This window comes from Polypterus senegalus, chromosome 10 (assembly GCF_016835505.1).
Source record: "Polypterus senegalus isolate Bchr_013 chromosome 10, ASM1683550v1, whole genome shotgun sequence".
NCBI lineage: Eukaryota > Metazoa > Chordata > Cladistia > Polypteriformes > Polypteridae > Polypterus > Polypterus senegalus.
The window spans coordinates 134,356,011-134,380,518 of NC_053163.1; the positions used below are offsets into that span (position 1 = coordinate 134,356,011).

The window sequence follows — 24,508 nt, forward strand, 5'->3', positions numbered from 1 at the left end:
TACATTGCCTTTGGCTTGGGGTTCGTAGGTTTTGTGGGTGCCACACCAAACAGCTGAGTGCAGTGGAGCATCTGACCTCAAATCTCACACATCAAAGAAAGTAGAAGGGTGGTGCTACATTTCTTAATCTGATAACATATTTAACAAAGTTCCTGTTTGGCTTCATTTACAATGGTTATCATTTCTCAGAAATTCAAGCCTGACGTATAAACAACATATTGTTTATCTCCCTGAAGGGCCGCCTTTAGCCTTCAGTCCATACAGTCACTCTGCAGAAGCCAGGGGGTGCAGGCAGGTGAGCTTCTCCATTCCAGCAGCCTTTATAGCAACTTTTATTTATTGAGAAAAGAAATAAAAAATAACATGGGAGTGCAATGCAGAATCCACCTGCTCTGGCTCCACATGTTGAACCTCAAAGTCTTCTAGGCCTCTGTGTCACAGCTTTGTCTGCTGATCTTGGGGTCTGACAAGCATCTGTACCCCACTTCTTTTACCCCTTAAAGTGTTGACTTCTACTGTTTACCTCCATGGCTTCCAAACTGAGTGATGTGATGAGTTTATTGCCCACAACACCAGCAAATCACAGAAGATTCTACAATTCTGCAGCTTACTGCTATGTGAGGAAATGTGGGACATTTAGAAGAATATGCCTGACTATATTGCTGCACGGTGACTGGACTCAGAAATTAATGCAGGTCTAAATAATAATAGTTACTTTTATATAGTGCGTTTCTCACTACTCAAAGCATTTAGACAGAAAGGAACGACTTCAGCCACCACCAATGTTTAGCACCCAACTGGATGAGGCGATGACAGCCATTAGTTGTTAGATAGTGAAGGGGTGAAAGAGAGCCAATTAGGGACTGGGGATGGTTAGGGAGCCAGAATGAACAAGGCCTGTGATGGGCAATTAACTGAGGACTTCGGGATGCACCTACTCTTTTTTGAAGGATGCCCAGGGATCTTTTATGACCACAGAGAGTCAGGATCTCGGTTTTACATCTCATCCAAAAGGATGGCACCATTTTTACAGCACAGTGTCTCCATCACAGCACTGGGGCATTCAGATTCACACACAGAGCACAGGCTAAGCACCCCCTGCTGGTCTCACCAGCGTCTCTTCCAGCAGCAACCCTAGCTTTTCCTACATGGTCTCCCATCCAAGTTCTGGCCGGGACTAAACATGCTTAGCTTCAGGTGGATGACCTGTTCTGCAGTGCCTGTGGTATGGATGCTGGCCTTTACAGTACATATCTGACATTCCCATCCGTTTTTGAACTTACTTATTTCAATGTAGGGTTGTGGGAAGCTAGAGACTATACTGGCAGCACCAGGCATAAATTGGGAAGCAGCTTGGGTGCCAGAGTAATGCAGGAGGGTACACACATTCTCCTACTGGGCCAATTCCAAGTTTATAATCTCCAACCAGTACTTGCACCTTGCACATGGATGGCACCTGCTTTGTGACTTATGCTGCTGGCTCACTGCACCCCTGAATTGTTCTGTGTAGTTTTCAGAATGAGTGAATGAAAACATTTTTCAAACATCTTCAGAATGTAGGAAGATAAACGGAGAAACTGCACATGAACACAAAAAAAATGGAGTGTGTCACACACGTGCGACTAGGAAGACGTCGTATGGACCAAGCAAAGGTAAATCCACGCCAGGCCCAGGGGGTGGCGGGGTGCACTAAACCTTCTCTTGTTACCTCTACAGACCAGGCGCGGGAAAACCTGTCTAATTTAAAACAGATGACGTCACGTCCGGTTCCGTGGCCTAGAAGAATTTCACTTCCAGTTACAGCTGACTAATGAAGAAACATCACTTATGGCCCCCTTACATCACTTCCTGTCCTATCCCTTAAAGCTGCCATCTTGTCACCCTTTCTCCAGTTCTGTTTTGGACTCGATATAGAGAACATCTCTGTATTTTCAAAGACTCTTTTGCAGCCAGGAATAATATACGGGTGGCTGCACCAAACCTTTTTTTAAGTGTGTCGAGTAAAATCTTTTTACAAGTGATTGAGCTGGAAAGCAAACCCGGGTCTATGCAGCTGTTAGGAACTGATGCTAACACACCTACCTTTTTAACCGTCTATTCTCCAATTCTGGTCATTCCCATCAAGGTTTTAGAAAACCAGAGTCTGGCAATAGCATTGCCATCAGGCTGATAGCACCTCTAGATGGTCACACTCGTGCACACATGGCTGATTGGACTGCGTTGTTTAAGGGCACACCAATTAATACAAGGCCATTTTAGAATAGCAACTAACCTAACTGGCATGACTTTGTAATATGAGAGACCAGAATGGCATGAGAAAAGCCAAAGTAGAGATAAGGAGAACTGTGACCCTCCTTGCGCTGTTAAAAGTGGTGTCCCTCAGAGGTCACTGCTCTTTTTAACTCTTTCAGGGCTGATGTCGGCTTTTGTCAAAAGGAGGAGTTGACGATGGTAATCGACTGTAAACTATGACAAAACCAACCGTTATGTTTTGGACTCTCGTTGCTAGAAGGAAAGTTAGATTCATTGATTTGACCGAGATTTCCTGCGCTCGTGTGAGTAGCAAGGTGCAAACAATGGCAAAAATGACACTGACATCTGGAGAGAAGTCGAAGTGAATGCATAAAGCAAAACACTCCGTGGACAACGTTTTGCCTGTTATCTCTGAATTGGACTATGACTTGTCGGACTCAGATTTGGATACAAGTGATTGGAAACGAATGTGAGGCTCCAGCTTTAGCTGATTGGTCCCCGGCTAATCGTTATACTGACAATGTTTGCCAGGGAGGACTGCCACTTAACAATGATAAGAGGTAGAAACCAGATTGCAATGGACAGACAGCCTGGCAGCAAGCCTGCTGCATATTCGTGGAAAACTGGCAGCCACAGCATGCAGCAACAGGCATTTTATGTTGATTTCTGTGTGAAACCATTGCTTTTCTGAAGCTAATTTTTTTGGAAAAAATTTTCAGTCCTCAAAGAGTTCTTATACATAGAGAATCTGAACAAGAACATAATGAATAAAATGGTTAAGTTTGCAGATGATACCAAACTATGTGAAAGATAATGTAGAATCAGCTAATTGTTACAGAGGAGCTCGGGCAGATTAAATTTAATATAAGTAAATGTAAAGTGTTACGTGTACAGTCGTGGCAAAGTTTTGAGAATGACACAAGTATTGATTTTCATAACGTTTGCAGCTTCAGTGTTTTTAGATCTTTTTGCCCGATGTTTCTATGGTATACTGAAGTATAATTACAAGCATTTCGTAAGTTTCAAAGACTTCTACTGAAAATGACATTAAGTTTATGTAAAGAGTCAATATTTGCAGTGTTGGCCCTTCTTTCCTTTTCAAGACCTCTGCAATTCGCCCTGGCATGCTGTCAATCAACTTGTGGGACAAATCCTGACTGATGGCAGCCCATTCTTGCATAACCAATGCCTGCAGTTTGTCAGAATTTGTGGGTTTTTGTTTGTCCACCCGCCTCTTGAGGATTGACCACAAATTCTCAATGGGATTAAGGTCTGGGGAGTTGCCTGGCCATTGACCCCAAATTCCGATGTTTTGTTCTCCTGAGCCACTTAGTTATCACTTTCACCATATGGCCTGGTTCTCCATCATGCTGGATTGTTCATTGTTGGTCACCAAACTGTTCATGGATGGTTGGGAGAAATTGCTATCGAAGGATGTTTTGGATGGAGATTAAGAGGGGCACATGATTGTTTACAATTATCAAGAGAATTAGTACAGTAGGTCTTAGTTGTTACTTTAAAATAAATTCTGTAACAAGAACATGTTAAGGGTACGTTCCGCATAAATATTAGAAAGCTTTTCTTCAAGCAAAGAAACATAGACTCATGGAATTACTGACTAAGCAGTATGGTGGAGAGCAGAACTTTTGAGACCTTCAAATCTTGACTTGCTGCTGTTTTTTTGGCCAGTGGAGGTGTATAGGGCGTATGAGCGTGTTGGTTTGAATGACTTGTTCTCATCACGGTTATCCTCATATTTAATCAGTACAGTCGAACTGCTGTGTCTGGCAGCTCTGTTACAATTAAGGAAGTAAATAAAAAGGGAAATTGACACACAACGTCGTCATAGTAGTAGTAATGCCGTGTACAGAGCACAGTGACATTTTTACTTGAATATTTGACCAACACACAACATGTTGCCACTCTGGCACCGTTATAAATAAGAATGTCTTCTTTTTATCTAATAGAAAGCGCAAACCTTGTTGCTATGTTCTCATTTCCAGAAATGTCCATCTGTGTGTGTGTGACAATAATAAGCCTATAAACCCATACAGCGCAGTGACCTTCATCGTGTGTTGTGGTAAGTGTGCCTTTACACCGACCAGGTGTCAACCGGTAGCCGTCAGACAAGCTTTTTTTGTTTTTTAATCTTTTATTGAATTTATTAAAGCATAAAACATTCCATATAATCAAGTCAAAACGTAACAACATATTTTTTATTTTTTTTAACTGCTGATGGCACACACCTCTTAGAGGGTGAAAACACATTGTGGACTGGTTGGCTAGAGCTTTGGGTCTGTGGATTGCCTGCCACTTCATAGAAACTGATCAGTTTGTGCCATAATGTGGACTGGATTTATTACAGCAGATGAGGTGGCTCGGGCATCTGATCAGGATGCCTCCTGGACGCCTCCCTGGTGAGGTGTTCCGGGCACGTCCAACCGGGAGGAGGCCCCGGAAGACCCAGGACACGCTGGAGGGACTATGTCTCCCGGCTGGCATGGGAGCTTGGGATTCTCCCGGAAGAGCTGGAAGAAGTGGCCGGGGTGAGGGAAGTCTGGGCCTCTCTGCTTAAGCTGCTGCCCCCGCGACCCGACCTCGGATAAGCGGAAGAGGATGGTGTTAGCGTCATATAAGATTGTAAAGGAATACCCCCACCATTTATATCGAGGGTGATCAGTGTCGGTCCTCGATGGCCACAGTGGCTGCAGGTTTTTTTTTTCCAACTCAGTTGCTTAATTCGAAAACAATCCTTGCCAATAACAGATCTTATTTAATATCATGACTTGTTAGAGTTTTAACTCTAACGTTATGTCATTTTTAAGTCGTAGACTTTTTTTTTTTTCCTTCCTAATGGTATTATCTAAATGATTTGAAGCCTAAAATGGAAGAGTCATTTTCAGCTCTTCACTTTCTCTTCAGTTTCCTTACAAATATTTTAATAAACCAGAACTCACAATGAATACCCACAGATGTAAATTGAAACAAGCTAGACGGAGAGCTGCAGGTTCCTTTGTCATTTGCATCTTATTGCTAACAAGAAGCCATTAAAAAAGGGAATACAGCTGTTGAAGAATCAAAAAGGCAATTAAAGGTTCAAAATCTTAACAAGCGAGACAATTAAAATCAAGCAGAACAATGAGGGCCTCCTCAGCAGTAAATGACTTCTCATGAAGCAATTGGGTTGACACAAAAACCTGCAGCCACTGCAGCCCATCAGGACTGAATGGAGATGACGGGGTTTCTAAAAGGATGGGAGTCTATTGGAAACAACACTGGATGACAGCAAACGATATCAGAAAAGATCTCGCACTACTCGTGTTGATTAATCGGCACATCAAGTCATCTATTTGTATGCTCAAAAAAAGTAAAATGCATGTATTTTTGGCAAAAATATTGTTAAATAAACAGGAAAACCAGAGCAGTGTACACAGAAGAAACAACGTCTACATGGGAATGGACTTTTTGAATTGAAGACAGGACTCTTGGCCAATGACTGAAGGGTGGAGGAGGGCCTTCAGTTAAGAAACTCATTTGAGTGTGAATGCGTTTTTTCTGCATGCATAGCAATGATTTTCCAGAAGTACTTATGTAGTGATGTTTTAGCTATAATCCTAAATTGTCCTTTGTGTGTGGGTGAGTGTGTGTTTGTGTGTGTGCCCTGCGGTGGGCTGGCACCCTGCCCGGTGTTTGTTTCCTGCTTTGTGTCCTGTGTTGGCTGGGATTGGCTGAAGCAGACCCCCGTGACCCTGTAGTTAGGATATAGCGGGTTGGATAATGGATGGATATTTTAGCTAAAAAATGCATGCGTTTTGCCCATTGTGAGCCTACAAATGGATGAAATCAAGTGCAGATCATATGACACGAGTAACCTGAGGTTTTTTTTTTTTCCATGGACATTTTAATTTGGTTTGTTCTTATCTGCCATTGGTCATCATAGAACCTGTGAACTTATAATTTTATGATGCGCAAATGTTTTGCTCAAGTTTTCATCTTTGGCCTACTTTTACTCAGCATTCAGCTCGGCCATGCATGTATGAGGTTTACTTAATAAATTCTGGCAACAGAATGAAAGAAAACGTTGTAATATCATAAACTTGGTTACCTTCATTATGCATGAAAACATCAGATAAAAAAGGAATTTCTTATGTTAATTACCCCATGCATATTTTAGTTATGGTCAAAAAACTATTTTTGGGTAGAATATTCCTTTAAGCAAGTATTACGATGAGCTGGAGGACCTTTCAGTCCTGCTTATCATGAGTCAGGACACTTGACATTTTGTGATGATGCTGTGATCTTCGCAGAGGCTTTGAGAGACTGAGTGAGGAGTCTTAGTGTCTGGACTTGCGAGTGTCCTGATAAAAACCAAAATCCAGGCCTTTAATGACCTCTTGGGCACGGCCATCAGCAGTGTGTCTGTCTCCGGAGAGAGTGTCGACCTCGAGAGGTTTACTTACCTTGGCAGTGACATTCATGTCTCTGGTGACTCTTCCTATGAAGTCAATAGACTGATTGGGAGAGCATGAGGTCACTGTAATGGGGTGTGTGGCGCTCCCAATATCTCTGCAAAAGGACAAAGGTCCAAGTCTTTAGAGTCCTGGTGCTTCCTGTCTTGCTATATGGTTGTGAGACATGGATGCTATCCAGTGACCTGAGACGATGACTGGACTTCTTTCGTACTGTGTCTCTTCGGAGCATCCTTGGGTACCGTTGGTTTGACTTTGTGTTGAATGAGTTGCTACTCACAGAGTCCCAAATGAGGCACATTACCTGCATTGTGAGGGAACGTCAGTTATGGCACTACGGTCATGTGGCGTGATTCCCCGAGGGCGATCCAACTTGCAGGACCCTCACTGTTGAGGACCCAAGTGGCTGGACCAGGCCAAGGGGTCACCCACATAACACCTGGCTGCAGCAGATAGAGGGTAATTTCTGGAGGATGGGACTGGGCCGCCTGTCTCTGGAGTTTACTAAGAAAAGCATCCAATGAGTGGCAGTTGGTAACACCTTGTTGCTGAGGGAGGTCAGAGGAAACTGGCCAGACTGGTTTGAGCGGACAGGAAGTTTACAGTAACTCAGATGACCACTGAGTACAACTGTGGTGAACAGAAAAGAATCTCTGAATGCACGTCAACTCATGAGGCGGATGGGCTACAACAGCAGAAGATCACATCAGGTTCCACTCCTCTCAGCCAAGAACAGAAAGCTGTGGCCGTGGTGAACACAGACTCACCAAAACTGGACAGCTAAAGACTGGAACAATATGGCCTGGTGTGATGAATCTCCGTTCCTGCTTAGGTATACAGGTGCCAGGGTCATAATTTGGTAAGAACAACATGAATCCATGCACCCAGCCTGCCTTGTGTCGACAGTCTAGGTTGGAGGTGTGGCTGGTGATGTAATGGTGTGGGAATGTTATCTTGGTACACTTCAGACCTGTTACTACCAATTAGTCTTTGCTTGAGTGCCATGGCCTATTTGAGTATTGTTGCTGGCTGTGTGTGTCCCTTCATAGCCTTAATTTACCCATTTTGCTCCACATCACAAAGCAAAAGTTGTCCAAAGTAATTTCGGGAATGTGACAATGAGTTCAGTGTGTTCTTCAGTGGCCTTTCCAGTTACTGGATCTGAATTCAATTGAACACCTATGGGTTGTGGTAGAACAGGACATTCGGCGCATGAAAGAAATTGTGTGATGCAATCATGTCAACATGGACCTGAAACTCAAAGGAATTGTGTTGGTCCATGCCATGAAAAATTGACGCTGTTTAAAGAGCAATAGGAGACCCTGCCCAGTATTGGTATGGTGTTCATAATAATTTTGTCAGCAAGTGTAAATAAGCCTACAGTGAGGTGATTGCTGTTGCTCAGCTGTCCAGTCAAATGCTGTTGGTCCAAAACAGTGGACTTAAGAACTTGATTGCTGAAGGCCAGCTCAGTTTGCCCAGTTGTGTTAAAGTCCGTGATCCATCTGTTTTCTAACCTGTTGATTTTTTGTTATTTCGGGATCACCTGATGCCATTGCTTTGGGTGCAAATCACTGCAGGACACACAACAAGTCAGTTTGTATTAGACTGTCAGTTAACCAAACCTGGATATCTGTAGGATGTGAGAAGATCGTGGAGCAGACAAATGGAGAAGGTGCAAAAACCACAGATGGGAGGACCCCTGGGCAGAATTTCCAGCACTGTGGAGCTAAGAGGCAGCAGTCAACAAACCCCATTGGCACCTCACTGGGTTAGTGTGCTCAAGGGCAGAGTGGGCATCATCCGCTGGCCTAACTGTTTCATGCACAGACTGGAGCACCTTGGGATGAAGCCATTAGTCTGCCCTTTACAAGCAAACAAGAGTGCCACGGGCTGGCTGGCAGGCTGAAGCGTCTTCTGTAGAAGAGGATATTAGGATCCTGTTTATGACACAATTTCAAGCTATTTCTATCCTGTAACTATTGCAAAAGTCACATTAAAAATTTTCACACGTGTGATTTCTCTTCTTCAGTGCATGTGCCTTCCAGCCACCATACCAAAGTGTCGCTACTGTTGTCTCCATTGCAAATCCCTTATAACGCCACTGCAGTTTTTCTCGGGGTCTTTTCAAAAAGGGGCCAACTAGTGGGAGCAAAGCTGACCAGGCAAGGAGCTCATTGGGTAAGTTTTTTTTTTTTCTATTAAGTAAAATGCAGTTCTGTATTTTTAACACATTCTTGATTATTGTGGTGCTACTTGGACAATGGTTGGCATGTACTTGGTACACCTGACAACACTGCCACTATTTCTTCTTTTCTTTTCTCTTTTTTTTAAAGTATATCTTGAGAGTTTGTAAATATTTCTGAAATTGGGGGTTTGAATAAATAGCTGACATACTCCAGATCTTCATGTTTGGTGCAGGACTGGCACTTTTCTTTACCGTCTTTAAAGCTCTAGCCATGTTGTAGCAAAGAATCTAATTGTGAGGAACATTAATGGAAGGAGCCTTTAAATGCTTCTAAATGCCAGGGATTTGAAGGATTTCACCACCTCCAAGGTCTTGTGCACCACATATCTTGCAGTATCTCATTTGGGACTGGCATGGCTAATTCTATTAAAATATCATCTCTGCTATACTGTCAGACTTTCAGGAGAGATTGGTCGACCTGATAGGATCAATGGCCCTTTTGCCCACAGACCTGTGGCTGGGGACACTCACAGATGTGCTTGAAGGGCACTCTGGCATCTGGAGCAGAAAGTTTCAGCTGAGACATCTCAGTAGGTTTATTTCCTGCAGGGTGTAGTCGATAACCTGTGGAACCTGTGAAACCCTTGAAGATTTTTTTTTTCACTTCCCCTATTCTATATATATATCTCTCAACTGGGGCCATCTGCTCAGATGTGAGAGCAACGCCCGTGGGCAGAGCGGAGGGGAGGCACATCTGGCAGAAGCCTGGCAAGTAAGTGGGTGTCTGAAGCTCTTTCAGAGGTCTGGGACAGCCGTTTAGTCTACAGGGGCATAGAAAAGTGTGCAGCCAGCAGTAGCCGTGTGCAGTCGAGTTGAGAGTGTCAGCTGCCATGAGCTGAGCTGTGTGTGTGTGTGTGTGTGTGTGTGTGTGTGTGTGTGTGTAGGCGACCTGAACGTGACAGTCTAGGAGGAGGATCTGCTCCCTTGTGTGCCGCTCTGTGCAGAATGAGTTGGCGGCGCTACAGGGAGCCTCAAGTCAGTGATACCTTTACCTGGACAGGTTAGCTCTTCTGTCTTTCCTTTTATTCATTTTTTATATTCCTTCTCTATTGCTCTTCAGGTCTGTTGACTCTTCTAATTCCTTAATTACAGCATGTTGCAAATTTCTACTCTTTTGCACTTTACTATTTAAAGATTGAGAGTTTATATTCTGTTTTGGTTTAGGACTTTGCATGTCTACCAATTTAACTACCTGTCTCCTAATTAATGTAATGTCTTTCAAACCTATCTACCTCTCTCATTTCATATCATCCATCTATCTATCCTTCATATAGTGCCTTTCATATCTATCTATGTGTACATGATGTCTATTTGTATTTTATATAGCACTTTCCATATCTGTTCTACTTCATTTAGTGCCTTTCACATAAGTTTATCTATTATTTCATATAGTGCCTTTTATATCTGTTCACCTACACATTTTTATTTTATGATAGTGCCTTTCATATCTTTGTAGCTATTTTTCTTTCATACAGTGCATTTCATATCAACCTATTGTAATTCACATGTCTATTCTTATTTCATATAATGCCTTTTTAATTTATCAATCTATTGTTGTTTCATATAGTTACTATTATATTGTTATAACAATCTGTGTATGTATTTTTATTTAATTTAGTGCTTTTCACATCAATCAACCCTTTTTATATAATGCCTATCTATGTATCAATTCTTATTTCATACAGTGACTTTTATATCGGTATTTATTTTTAATTCATATAGTGCCTTTCACATCAATTCAGCTTTTCCTTATCTTATTTCATATAGTACTTTTCCTTTCATATAGTTCCTTTCATATCACTCAATTCATTTCATAAAGCATCTTTCATCTCTGTTAATATAGTGCATTTCCTGTTTCTACCTTTTTACTTTATATAGTGCCTTTCACATCACTGTTCTTATTTCATATAACACCTTTCCTATTCATCTCTATCTTTTTATATAGTGCCTTTCACATCACTCTATTCATATTTCATATAGTGTTTCCTTACCCGCCTTATTTCATATAGCACCTATCCTATAGTATCATTTGCTGTCTTTTTTATTTATATAGTGCCTTTCACATCTGTCTATTCTTATTTTATACAGTGCCTTTCACATGTATCTATTTCTATTGCATAGTGGTCTCTATCTATCGAATTTCATATAGTACTTTTCCTGTCTTTATTTCATATAGTGCCTTACACGTCAACCTCCTCTTCTTTCATATGGTGTCATAGCTGTCTGTTTAATTGCATATAGTGCCTTTCACATCTATCTACCTAACGTTACTCCCGGATGGCACGGTAACGCTCACAGCCCCGGAAACGTTGGTTCCACTCCCGGTCATTTTTTACCCCGTCCTTTTACCAAATTACGACGTGCATGAAAGGTCTATTTGGTCCTTTTAAATCGGTGTGAGTTACAGTGCCCAGTAATGGCTCCTATAATCTCTTCGGTAGTTTGAATGTTTTTTCTGCCTTAGCGCGAGGGCACGCAGTCACACACGCGCACTCACTCACGCACGCGCACGCAGCTTGCTCCGAGGTGTCTGTGTGTGCGAGTGGCTGCCCGTTGAAGGGCCAGCGCTTCGTCTTGCTTTATCGTTTTGTAGTGAGCTCGTTTCCCTTTAAAGAGTAGTTATGAAAACGGCGTACGCGCACATGAACAGTACGTCAGTTTTCAATTTCACGCCGGGGACTTTACTATAGTTTTTTCGTATTGCCCACGGTGGCCGCGTGCGATGTTGCAGCTTCAATGACAGTGAGTTGATGGGTGAATGGTTTGAGGATCCTTCACCCATCACACCTTTGGTGGGCGGGGACTGGGGGCGCAGTGCCTCTTGTAAAATGTCACTGATCGACGGTCTGCTGAATTGTTGGGTTTTTCTTGGGGAACGTAAACTCTCTCTGGAGTAGCTAGTCCCACATGTGCCTCTCCTCATTGTGTGACGGTTTGTTTCCAGGTAAAATTGTTTTTCCCATTGATTCGCGGAGGAAGCTGGAGGCAATCCCAGCAAGCACTGGACGACCTTCCCCTCGGTGTCTGGAGCGCGCGCCCCTTAACTTTCATAAACGGTGACCTTAATGGATTGACCGGCTCAGGCTGCAATCATTCCACATTTTTGGTGCTCCCCTGCAAAATGCTTATGTCGCCCATACCCACATCGACCATCGCTTTAAAGTGTCCTCATATAGCGCCCGGTAATGGACTAGCGCTCCCGCGTTATGCCCAGTGCTGCCGAGATTAGCCCCGACTCCAGAATATCCCCGTAACCCCGAGTAAAAAAATGACTATACGTTTACAGTAAATTTACTGGCTACTAATTGCATTACTTTCAACAAAAACACCATGCTATACAGTGACTTCACGGTAAACCGGGACACAAAACGAATGTGATATATGCGTCTGTCCAGTAATTTACATGTTAACAGTAATAGTATTGCAAATCATTTACCAGTAGTGATGGGTGATTCGCGAACGATTCGTTTTTCTTGGACGACTCTTCAATGAATTATGTGAACCGATTCGGATTCACGAACAGCAACGATTCGGTTCAGTGGAGCTCAACTTGTCCTGCGTGATACCGCCGCCGTCTTTCGTTTCGCATCCGATAATAAATGTTTAAAGCGCATGCGTACGAACTGTCTGACTCGTTAGATTCGAGAGCGAGTTAATACCGGCGAGTCAGTCTATTGATTTTCGTTCGCTTGTTTCGCAAAGTAATCGCTTTCGAGTGGCACAGTTCTCATTCACTTTTGATTCTGTAACGAAGCATCTTGTTTTAATCAAGCATCCTTAATGTAGTTTCATGCTTTGTGTTTGGAAATAGGACAGTGGAATATTAACACTGCTATAATAATAATAATAATAATAATAATAATAATAATAATAATAATAATTACATTTATATAGCGCTTTTCTCACTGCTCAAAACGCTTTACATAGACAGAGGGGAGCCACTATAATCATCACCAAGGTGTATCATCCACTTGGATGATGCGACGGCAGCCATTATTGGGTCAGTATTGGGAGAGCGAGAGACAATTAGAGTCTGGGGATAATTAAGAGGCCAGAATTGGCAGGTCCGTGATAGGCAATTTAGGCAGGACATCGCGATACACCCTACACTTTACAAACGATGTCCTGGAATCTTTAATGACCGCAGGACCTCAGGTTTGTGTCTCACAGTGTCCCCGTCCCCTTCGCTGCACTGGGGCGTTGGGATCCACACTCAGACTTCAGGGTAAGCGCCCCCTGCTGGCCTCACCAACACCTCTTCCAGCAGCAACCCAAGCTTTTTCTTAAGTGGTCTCCCACCCGAGTACTGGCCGGGCCCGAACATGTTTAACTTCCAGTAGACGACCTGTTCTAAAGCGCAGGTGTTGTGGCCAAGCAATAGTAATTATATGTATATTTATATTAACACATAAATACATATGACAATAATGTGCGAATTATTACATTATATTTGCGATGTGATCTGAGGGACTCGACTTCTAAACGAATCACATAAATCGAGAGAGTTCAATGAGTAAAGTGAGTCAAATGCCCATCGCAGTAATTTACTGTATATTTACGTACACGATTTTAGTTAAAAATGTTGCAAGGAAAAGAAAACAATTTGTCTGTAACCTATAGCAGTCAAATGAGATGCAATTCAACTACTAATTAATTGTTTTATCATCAAATATACACACCATCATTTGTATCCGTAGACACAATTTCAACGTTTTGTGGAAATGAGAATTTACTGTGGTGATGTAGGGCGCAGGTTCACCAGACTATCGAAAAAAACACCATAAACCAGCACCCATAACCACAAAAAATAAACCTTCAGCACAGGCAGAAAAGGAACAACGAGGCCTCTGGCCTTCCTTTTAAGATTTTGTTTGTCACAATGGAAAGGTGTGAAGACCATCGGGAGCAATTATTAGTGCGGGCTGTAAAGTGGGCGTGGCTTACGCAAATATGCCGATTATATTATTATGCAAATTTACGTTTCTCTACGATTGTGTCTTTACAGAAACACAACAATTATTCATATAAATAGTCTTACACATTGAAACAATTGATATTGCCAGCTAAAACACTGCCTTAATGTAAGTTTATATATTTAAAATCGTCGTTTACACCATTTATTCTATTACTTTTTTTGACTGTGAAAATCTAAAGTTAATGTAATGCATATTTACGGGATTTCTTTTACGTTGTATTCACGCATTTTCCCCTAAATTTACATCAAGTTGAGTTTTGAAGGTCCTTAAGGTCCTCCTCCTGTCCACCTGCCCATTTGGTCATTCCTTCCTTGTGCCTCTGGTTCTTTTTCTCCTGCTTGTACAATACCAAACAAGAGCCTTCAGTGTCCCTGTAGCCAGGACTGGGCCTTTAACTGTCATCTTACTGCACACATCAGTGACACGGAATGCAAATGCACGAAATGCACAAAATGTTCCCTTAGTGCAATGCGGAGCAGTCGAAATACAATTTTACAGTAATTTGCTGTCTAAGAAGATGGCTTAACCTCTTGTGATTTTTGTTTTCCAGTACAGCATTTTATTGTGAAAATGACAGTTAACTCCTGTGCGGAAATCATATTGCCGTTAGAAATAGCATCAGTGTATTAGCATCAAAAAAAGGTCACACAAGCCATCCATCAGTGTGGGAAGAAAAACAAACCAAAGATGATACAGGAGGGACTTGTCAGCCCTTTAACTGCAATTCCCTTTCTTAATCAGAACTAACGAACCGACCTGCGGCTTCCAACCGCTGTTAGCTTTGGTGGGTTAATGATTCATAGCAGCACTCCAGCTCATCAAATCAAGAAAGCTTTTAAGGAAGTGTACAGAGATGCGCTGTTATTTTTTATTGACTTTCGTGATTGCAGTTTAAAAGGCGATCTAACACGCGTTATCAGGGTGGTGCATTTTACTCTGCTTAGAAGACTAACTGCAGTCAGACGGCGCGACGCTAATAAATGCAATGCCATTCACTCAGTCAGTCCGTCAGGCCCGCACCACCGAGGAAAGGTGCGCATGAGTTGGAAGTCCAGTGAGCTGCCGCAGACGCGCTTGACTGCTGCATGTAGTTAATAATGCATAACCGACTGGCTGTTCATTAAGCTCGGGAAGTAGAACTGCTGCCCATTCGCCGAGTACTGAGAGAACGCGACAATACGCATTCTGAGGTTAATCAGAAACAAATCGTCTGGCACGAGAATGTCAAACCCTAACCAGCCATTCAACCGGTCAGTGGATCAAACGTGTGCTCTTGTAGAAAATGTTTCTACTTCTTACAACATGCATCTCATTTTAGAAGGCGATTAAAGCAGATCGGTAGGCATTCGCACAACTCAGATTAGACTTTTTTTTTTTTGCTGAGTTGCAGATGTGTAAATTCCGGACCCACACCCACAGAAATGTTGATCAAGCGACTTGCATTTGGGTGACCCCGCCTAAGCCTCTGCGCATATGGAGAAATATTTTCGGACAAAATTAATTAAATATAACTATTGTGACATGGTGCAATAAATAAAAACGTGAAATGTGAATATAAATAATTAAATGTTGCACAAAATATTTTTCTTCTTTATGTATTTACTTAATTGTTTCTTCATTGATTTCTTTAAGTGACACCGAAAGCAGCACGAAGTGAAAACTGTAGCTCATCAGATTTGAGTGGGCGGGCTTTGGCGAGCACCGCCTTTTTATTGGTGAATCGTCCGTAGAGTGGACTTTGCTTGATTTGGGCATCCCGTGGCTGACGTGAATGCTCACAGTTGTGATCGTGTGCGTCCGGTTCAAAAACAAAAAAACGTGGCCCAGAATTTCTGCGCGAAGCGGCGACTTTAATTCAAGAGGCTCAGATGTGTCCTTTGTAAACGAGGCACTTGATGGCGAGATGATTACGTCCTCTCCGCTCTACGGACGATTTACCAATCAAAAAACAATACTGGCTAACGCCCACTCTCTTAACTATGAATTGGCAAGTGAAAGTGACAGTTTTCACTTCAGAGCTTATTTCATGTTGTGTGGTGTCTCTGAAATACATAAATGAAGAAATAGTTAAATACATATAGAAATAACAAAAATAATTGTTGTGACACATTTAATCATTTATATATATATTTCATATTAGTTAGTGTCGTCTCATTTCATATTACATTAATGTGTTTAGTATTTATTCAATTTTGTCCGAAATATTCCTCCATATAGGCAACGTGAAATAAGCACTGAATGAAAACTGTAACTTTCACTCGTTAAAGTTGAGATGGCAGGCTCTAGTGAGTTCTGCTTTTGATTGGTGTATCCTTCGCAAACCATCGGCCATCAAATACCACATTTAGAGCCGACACTTCAGATGCAGAATCCTAATGATGAATTCGGAGTTCCCTGAATTAAAGGAGCCGCTTCGCGCAGAAATTCTGAGCATTTGTACCTGACACGCACAGCACGACTGCGCATGCGCGTGAGCAACAGAATACCCAAGTCCTGCTAAACGCACTTACTGTTTGCACGCTGTCCACGTAGTGTTCCCCACAATTTTTGGATCCTGCCACATCCCATTAAAGTTTATGTTAAAGTGCAACTCAGAATTACAGGGTTATAGGCTTAATACTGTTACGGATAGTACAGTGAAATTCTTACTTGCATTTGCTCACCAACTTCGCCAGTCTCCAGCCCAATGATTAATGTGCTGAACTTCTTTAACTCAAAACTCTAGTGAGATGCCATTACTGGAATGGGAATTTGTTGACTGCTGCCTCACAGCTCCTGGAAATTCCAGCCCCCGGAGTCTCCTGTGTGGAGTTTGCACTGACATGCAGGTTTGGTTAAATGATTTTTAAACTGAACTGTGGACTGACACCTTTCTCTGGTTTGGCACCCAATGCATTGGCATTGGCATCCCATGACCCTGAAGTAAATCAACAGCATAGAAAAAAGGGGCGGATTTCTGCCTTTACTGCAATTCGTCCATCTGAGCTGGTCTTCAAGATCTTGTCAGACATGACTTCATCTGCAAGTGGATGTTGGCTTCCCTAAAGGCTAACACAGCCTGCTGCTTTGCACCACCAGACCCATCAGCCTCTGATTGGATAACCAAACCACAGTAATCACACCACTATGGGCTTATATAGGTTTATAGGGTCATGACGTGCTAATCAGCTTGCAACACATCACAGTCTCTGACGCCATGATTAGTGAGTAGAACAACCTTACCTTGAAGCTTCTGTCCTTCTTACCTGCAAACGTCTAATATCTTTGTTGGCATTTGTAAAAGACAGGGGGCATCACAGAGCTCCAAAACCCCAGGAACACCACAGTAAAGAGTCCCAGGTGCAAAATAAAGGTTTTTATTGAACAAAATACCTTATTTCCTGACCAATCCCACACTTTTAAAAAAAAAAAACTACACCTCCTGTTCCTCCTCCTGGTGAACTTTGCCTTCTGCCTTCTGACTCTGACCCACTGGAGGAGGCTGGATGGTTCACTTTTACGTCAGACTCAGGAGTACTTCCGGTAGTGGGGCATAGCCTGACGGGGGCCTCCTGAAACAGGGAGTCCCTCTCCCTGCAGCCCAATTCCGTCTTAATGTATGGGCACAATGGGAACTAACTGGGGGACCCAGGAGCATAGGGGCCCACGATGTTTCTGTTCAGCTATCAAAACAGGGGCCCCAGCACACTACTTTGCCCCGGGGCCCATGATGCTGTTAAGACGGCCCTGCCTGCAGCACCCAAGGACCCCGACAGGACTGTCCCTACTGCACTGCACTGCCATCTATTATGCTGGGGGATGAACTGCCCTGGATGCAGCAACTCTCCCATATTATCACTTAAGTTATCCCTTTCTATGGGATGTTGCTTCAGTTCCATCACGGCCGGGCTATGCCTCCTTCCATATTGTTCTTCTGTTATGGAAGAGAAAGGGTCCAGCACAGCACACACACCTTATCGGTCAGAATTCTGAAGCAGCATGAGAGGGGAGTTCTGAATGAATTTCTGTGGCTTTCTACAAATTGGTGTCCCATCCACTGGAGGTTTCTGCCTTTTGCATGATGCTGTTAGAGTCCATCCAGGGTCCCCATGAACCCATAAACATGAAAGTTAGTTAGTTTCAGATATACATAACTATCATCTGGGAGAGCTGAGGAGTATCTAATCCATGTGCATATAGTAGATAAGTAACAATGTGTGTGATAACTGAACACAACACATGATGACATCTCAGATTTTGGCCCCACCGGCCTATAATTGGAATGAGTGAACGAACACTTCGTGATATCACCCCCTTCTTCTGATTGTGCCTTGAGATGACTCTGTTCTAAGGCCATTATTGATTCCTATTTTTTATGCATGTAAAAGTGCACCCCTGTTGGATTTAGTTGTTAAAGAAAAGTCATTTTTCCTAAATATGTTGGAAATCGGCACACAGATATAATTTTAGAAGTCTCATTCCAAGTGTAGAAACTGACAGACAAGAAGTCTGGCTGAGTGTTCAGATGGAAGGTGTGTGTGTGTGTGGCCCCTGTGGCATTACCCTAAAATGTTCCCACCAGAATAACGCGCTCCCTCTACCCGCAGGTTACACCTGATTCATCCAAAAAGGGTCCATCGTGTGTCAGCCTGCATCCCAGGAGTTTCACCAGGACCCATCATGGATATCAGCGCTTGCCTGAACCTCTACAGCAGCAAAAATGCAAACATCATCATCGACCATTACAACTTCACTGGCAAGCTTGAGAGGAGGCGGCTCCAAGAGAATGGAATCAGCTGGGCAAAGATCGGTTTTGCCATCCTCAGCTTCTGCATCATCTTGGAGAACATTGTGGTTCTCACAGCAATCCTGAGGCACATCCGCTTCAGAAGCTGGGTCTACGTGTGCATTGCCAACATCACCCTAAGTGACCTCCTTGCTGGTGTGGCCTTCATCGTGAACCTGTGCCTGTCTGGACAGATCACCTTCCAGCTCTCGCCAAGTCTCTGGATCTTCCGTGAAGGAGTCCTCTTTGTGACTCTGGGTGCCTCCATCTTCAGCTTGTTGCTTACTGCTGTGGAGAGATACACCACCATGATGCAGGCCATGCCTTATAAGTCCACCGGTAAGACCTACCGCATCTACATCCTGATTGTCTTGTCCTGGAGCATTGCCATGGTCATCGGCCTCCTGCCGCTGATGGGCTGGAACTGCATTTGTAACCTCCAAGATTGCTCCACTCTCCTCCCGCTGTATTCCAAGAAATACATCCTGTTCTGTGTCATCATGTTCACCATCATCCTGATTGTCATCTGGCTGCTGTACCTGTCCATTTACCGGCGGGTAGTCAGCAGCACAATGAACTCCAACATTCCAGTCCGCAGCCAGAGGAAGTCGATGCGGCTCTTGAAGACCGTCATCCTGATTCTGGGAGCATTTTTCCTGTGCTGGGGCTTCCTCTTTGTCCTGCTGGTCATGGACTTTTTCTGTGAGCCCAAGCAATGTAAACTCCTCTATAGTATGGACTGGGCCATAGCCTTGGCTATCCTCAACTCGGCCATCAACCCTGTCATCTACGCCTGTGGCAGCATGGAGGTCCGCAAAGCCATCATCAGTATTGTCTGCTGCTGCTGTTTCCGGGTGGGTATCTGCGAGCCCAGCGTCTTCTTGGGAGTTGAGCCTGTGACCTCGTCGGAGAGCTCTCTGCGGGAAAGTTTCAGACACAGCTTCAGGAGGGTCATCAGCCCACAAATGAGACATGACAGGAAGATAAAGAAGACCCGCCTGAACTCTACAACGTCTTGCTTGTCCATGTCAAGCGGGTGAAGGAGAGAGGAGTGTTGGACATTACTGTGGGCAGCCCTGAATGCATTAGGAAGGGAATATCAAAGGGTGAAGGGAGGAAATGGACAAGGCTTAAGATCTTTGTGCCATAATTGCTTTAGAAATTTTATCAAATAGGAATCAGGGCCCACAATGAGCAATAAGGGGCCTCAAAGGACATGTAGGATGTGGAAATGGTCCTGAAAGACCGTCATCTGCAGCGTCTGCTCCTAGTATTTGGACTGTGTGTGTGTTTGATTGATTATGGGATCTGTCACGTGCCGGTGGCCGATGAGTCAGAATCATCTTGTCACCAGTGCTTCCTGGACATTACCAACATTGCACAGCTTGTTCCTTCCCCTTTCCCAAAGAACATTGCATGTCAGGAAGCAGCTTAAAAGTACTGCCTGCTGTGTAACACAGGCTGACCCCACGGCTTTGACTGCCTCCATAGTGTACAAGTACCTGGCTGACGAGGGGGGAGTCACTTAGTCCTGGCCCTTGTACTCGCCATTTATACTTCATGTCCAAGACGCGAGATGACTGAATGCGAACGGCCTTGTACTGCTGAAGAAGAAGATGCAAAATGGAAATTCAAATGTGAAAGGGCGTGGGGTGTGGTGTATTGCATAAAAATAAAAACAAGTTCCATTCTGGGACTGAAACAAACAGATAAAGAAGTGGCCACTTTCTTTTCCTTTTTTTGGTATCTTCACGTTCTGTTTTATGTTTATTAATCATGCCAATTCTCTGCCCATCAGATTTCTGTTTCTCTGCACTTGTTGTGACCCTAACCCCGTGCTCGCCTTGAAGGTTTTACAAGCCATGGAAGTTTGAATCCTAGATCAGTCACTGACCCCGGTGTGTTCCCGAGCCTTGTCCTGTCACCTGCTCTAATGTCCCTGAGTCAATCTGTGTCATTTCACTAATGACCTCCAGCGTGTTGCTGTGACAAGTAACTCCAGTACTGCCCTCTCATGGCCAGTGTGCCAAGTCAGCTCACCTTCCCTGGGGTGGGGGGCGACGTGGCTGCAGGTTTTTGTTCCTCCCACTTTCCTTGTTAGCATCCTGTTACCAGGACTTCAATTATCTTGATTTTAATTACGAGTACTGTAACTTTACGCAGTTGCCAAACAATAATGGGATGCAATAGATGAGCAGATAAACTTTATTAACCCTAAGGGTACTAGGGTGTTGTACCGTGTTAGCCATTATGAATGTAGTGAGAAGTCAAGTAACATGACACCTTTTATTGGCCAACTAAAAAAGATTACAATATGCAAGCTTTTGAGGCAACTCCGGCCCCTTCTTCATTGCATCTTGCGTGAAGAAGGGGCTCAAGTTGCCTTGAAAGCTTGCATATTGTAATGTTTTTAGTTAGTCAATAAAAGATGTAATTTTACATGACTTCTCACTACTTAACCCAAAGGGCAAATTTAGATGCATACAGTAGCAGAAACATATAAAACATAACAATACTGTCCCACCGAACAAATAATACAAACGGTCAATAGACAGACAGATAAATAAATGAATGTATATCGTGCAGAAATAGCAATATGAACTTGAAGACTGGGACATCAGGAGGAAACATTGAATTACCTGATAGTAGTGGGCAGAAGAGACCCTGGAGGAATGAGCCTGTGGCTAAAAGTGCTCCATGAGAGCGCCTCCTGCAGGGGATTTTTCATGACTGCACCCAGTTTTGCCACCATCCTCTTTTCTATAGCAGCTTCCATTGTGTCCAGATTTGGCCCTGTGATGGCACAGGCTCTTCTGATAAGTTTTGTTCAAGTATTGTGCTTCTTTTGAGCCCCAGGAGACTACAGCATAGAACACCACACTGGCTGTTATGGACTGGTAGGCCCTTTCCAGCAGTCCAGAGTCTCCTTAGGAAGTCCGGTCTGCTCTGGCCCTTCTTGTGCAGTGCCATTGTGTTGTCAGACCAGTCCAGTTTCATGTTTTCGTGAACCCCCCAGGTACATGTAGCTCTGCACCCCTCCATGTCCTACTCCTGAATGGTGACAGGTCTCTGAGGCTCTTTGGGATGCTGGAAGTCCACCACCAGCTCATTTGTCTTGCTGGTGTTGAGTGGCAGGTGGTTCTCCCTGTGCTGCTTTGGAAGTCCATTATGTTGACAGTAAACAGGAAGGGGGACAGGACAGTTCCCTGAGGTGCTTCAGTACTACACACCACATAAATTTCTGAAACACAGTTCTTCAGCCTCACACACTCCTATCTGTTGGTCAGGTACTTTATGATTCAAGAGATTTTGGGGGCATCAGGATTCAAAGCCCTGAGCTTCATCCCAAGTTGACGAGGTAGAAGGGTGTGAAAGACATTGGAAAAATTAAAGAACACAACCCTAGCTGTGGTGTGGGCTTTGTCCAAGTTGGGGTAGGTACTGAGGGGCATGGAGATGAGAGCATCCTCCACACCTACATGTGCCTCATAGGTGAACTGCAGAGGATCGAGATGTTCTGAAGACAGAGGTTGGAGCAGTTTCAACAACAACAACATTTATTTATATAGCACATTTTCAGGACCGGACTCTCAAAGGTCTTCATGATGTATGACTTGATCCCATTTGCACCTGCATGTCCATTACAACATCTCCATCTCAATATAATATTTGAAAAGAAAAAATACAAGTTCTGAGAAATACCAATCTACTCAACCAAATATGTGGCTGGTGCTCTCAAAAACAAAGAAAGTCAACACCTTTGAAAGTTCTGATGTGACATTTACATTTAGCAGTGACTTATTACGAAGGTCAGAAATGACAGCACCAACAAGTCGCACAATGAAATGCATTTCATAAATAGTAAACTGGACACTGGTTGGTTTGAACATGGCAGCCCTGCTGGACTGTTGGAAACGCCTGAGTTAACTGGAGTGAAAAACTGCAACCACTGTGGCCCTCCAGGATGTCTGATTTAAGCTGCTGACACTCACTTCTCTTATGTTTCTGTGAAATAAAATCCTTTACAAATGATAGGGCGCCATTCTGTCCACCAATATGTCTCATTACCTCAATTGCCTGTTCTTCTCCAGCTTTTATGGTGGCCTTGAATCAGGTAAGTTTAAACATCAGCCACTAACTGCCTATTAGTTCGACTTCCATTTCAAGAGCTGGTTGCCAGTTCATCTTTTACACAAGATGACCCATCCCTGTCTGTGAGTGTGGATGCGACTTGGAGTGTTTATATAGGCCTCATCATGTAACCCTTAAGAAGTGGAGTTGCGGTTATGGGTCTAATAAACTACGACTATTCTAGTCAATCCCTGAGTCTTCTCTGCTTCCATTCCCCTCGCCTACCAATTCAGTCACAGTATGTCTCCGAGCCATGGCCCCCTTAGCATCCAAACGAGTCAGAGTACTTCAATCCTCCCCATCTCTGACTCAAATTGCCTTAAAGTTAAGTCATTTAGCTCCACGATGGCCTTACATCGAACCTCCTGTCCTTAAAGTTATATCACAGCTCTACAATGTGTGCCCAGTGCCAAGTCCCCTTGCACAGTTAAGGCCACACTGTCACAGAGCTCTCAAACTTGAGTGTTTTCCATAACTATGTCCATTCACCTTCCATGTATAATTATTAAGCCACAGGGTCCTCAGAGCCAGGCTCTCATCTTCTCCCAGTTTTATCAGAGCTCTGACTTGTTCCAGTACCAAGTTGGGACAGTGCTCCAGGAACACTCAGTAGAACGCCATCACCTTCCCTTTAAATCATAGAAGTTGAATGACCCAGAGCCAAGTCCTTTCACCTCCTAATCACATTACTCAAGTGTCCCAACCCTGCAGTGTGTGTCAAAGAGGAGTAACATTAGCTTCAAGTTAAGTCACAGTACTCAAGTTGAATCCGAGAGGCATGTGCCATCACCTTCAAGTAATAGTAGGACTGTCACGTGTCCCACAGGCCATTTGAGTGTGTCCCAGAACCAAGTATCTTCATCACCCAGAGAAGTCACAGTTTAGTAGTGAGTGCTGAAGGACAGTCCCTTTGCCTTCACGTTAAGTCACATTGCTCGTGTGTCCCAGAGCCATGTCCCTTCCCCTTTGTCTTGCCAGCAATCACTTCACATTCTGGTTCAGCCACATTACTCAAGTGTGTCACTGAGCAAAATTACTTCCCCTTTTAGATAATTACAAGGCTCATGTGTCCTGCAGCCAGGTCACCTCACGTCCCAGTTCAGTCACAGTACTTGAGTGTGTCCCAGCACCAAGTCACTTTAGTAGTGTGTGCTAAAGGTCAGTCCACTTTCCTTCATATTAAGTCACATTACTCGTGTTCCATCCCTTCCACCCTGCCATCAGGTCACTTCATGTCCCAGTTCAATCACAGTCCTTGAGTGTATGCCAGTACCTAATGTCTTCATCTAACAGAAAAGTAACAAATCACCAGTATGTACTTAGTCCCTTACCGTCATGTTATGTCACATTACTCAAGTGTGTCTCACAGTCATGTCTCTTTCTCTCTGTCCTGCCAGCAGGTCACCTCATGTCCCAGTTCAGTCACATTACTTGAGTATATCCCAGCACCATGTCCCTTCCATTCTTAGTTAAAATATAAAGCTCATGTGTTCTGCAGCCAGGTCACCTAGCATCCCAGTTCAGTCACAGAACCTAAATGTGTCTGTTCACAATTCTACAGTGTGTACCACAGACAGGTTGTTTCACCTGCCATTTAACTCACAGCATTCTAGTGCACCCCAGGGCTGAGTCTCCTCATCTCATACTTCAGGCTGCGAGTCCAACA

At 43.6% G+C, this 24,508-nt stretch overlaps 1 protein-coding gene across 3 annotated transcripts; it reads left to right on the forward strand.

Annotated features, from left to right (window-relative positions):
- Positions 1–8,808: 8,808 nt before the first annotated feature.
- On the forward strand, positions 8,809–20,417 carry s1pr4 (sphingosine-1-phosphate receptor 4). 3 transcript variants are annotated; one of them, XM_039766759.1, is made up of 2 exons: positions 8,809–8,903; positions 18,533–20,417. In XM_039766759.1, the coding sequence occupies exon 2, from the start codon at positions 18,606–18,608 to the stop codon at positions 19,749–19,751; it is 1,146 nt and encodes a 381-aa protein (XP_039622693.1). In that variant the 5' UTR covers positions 8,809–8,903; positions 18,533–18,605; the 3' UTR covers positions 19,752–20,417. The 3 variants fall into 3 exon arrangements, with proteins under 3 accessions (XP_039622693.1, XP_039622694.1, XP_039622692.1); XM_039766760.1 differs by lacking the exon at positions 8,809–8,903 and adding an exon at positions 9,544–9,682; XM_039766758.1 differs by lacking the exon at positions 8,809–8,903 and adding an exon at positions 9,848–9,970.
- The last annotated feature ends 4,091 nt before the right edge of the window (positions 20,418–24,508 follow it).

Excerpts from the sequence above, each read along its gene's own strand:
- s1pr4 (XM_039766759.1), top strand. The coding sequence starts at position 18,606 with ATGGATATCAGCGCTTGCCTGAACCTCTACAGCAGCAAAAATGCAAAC.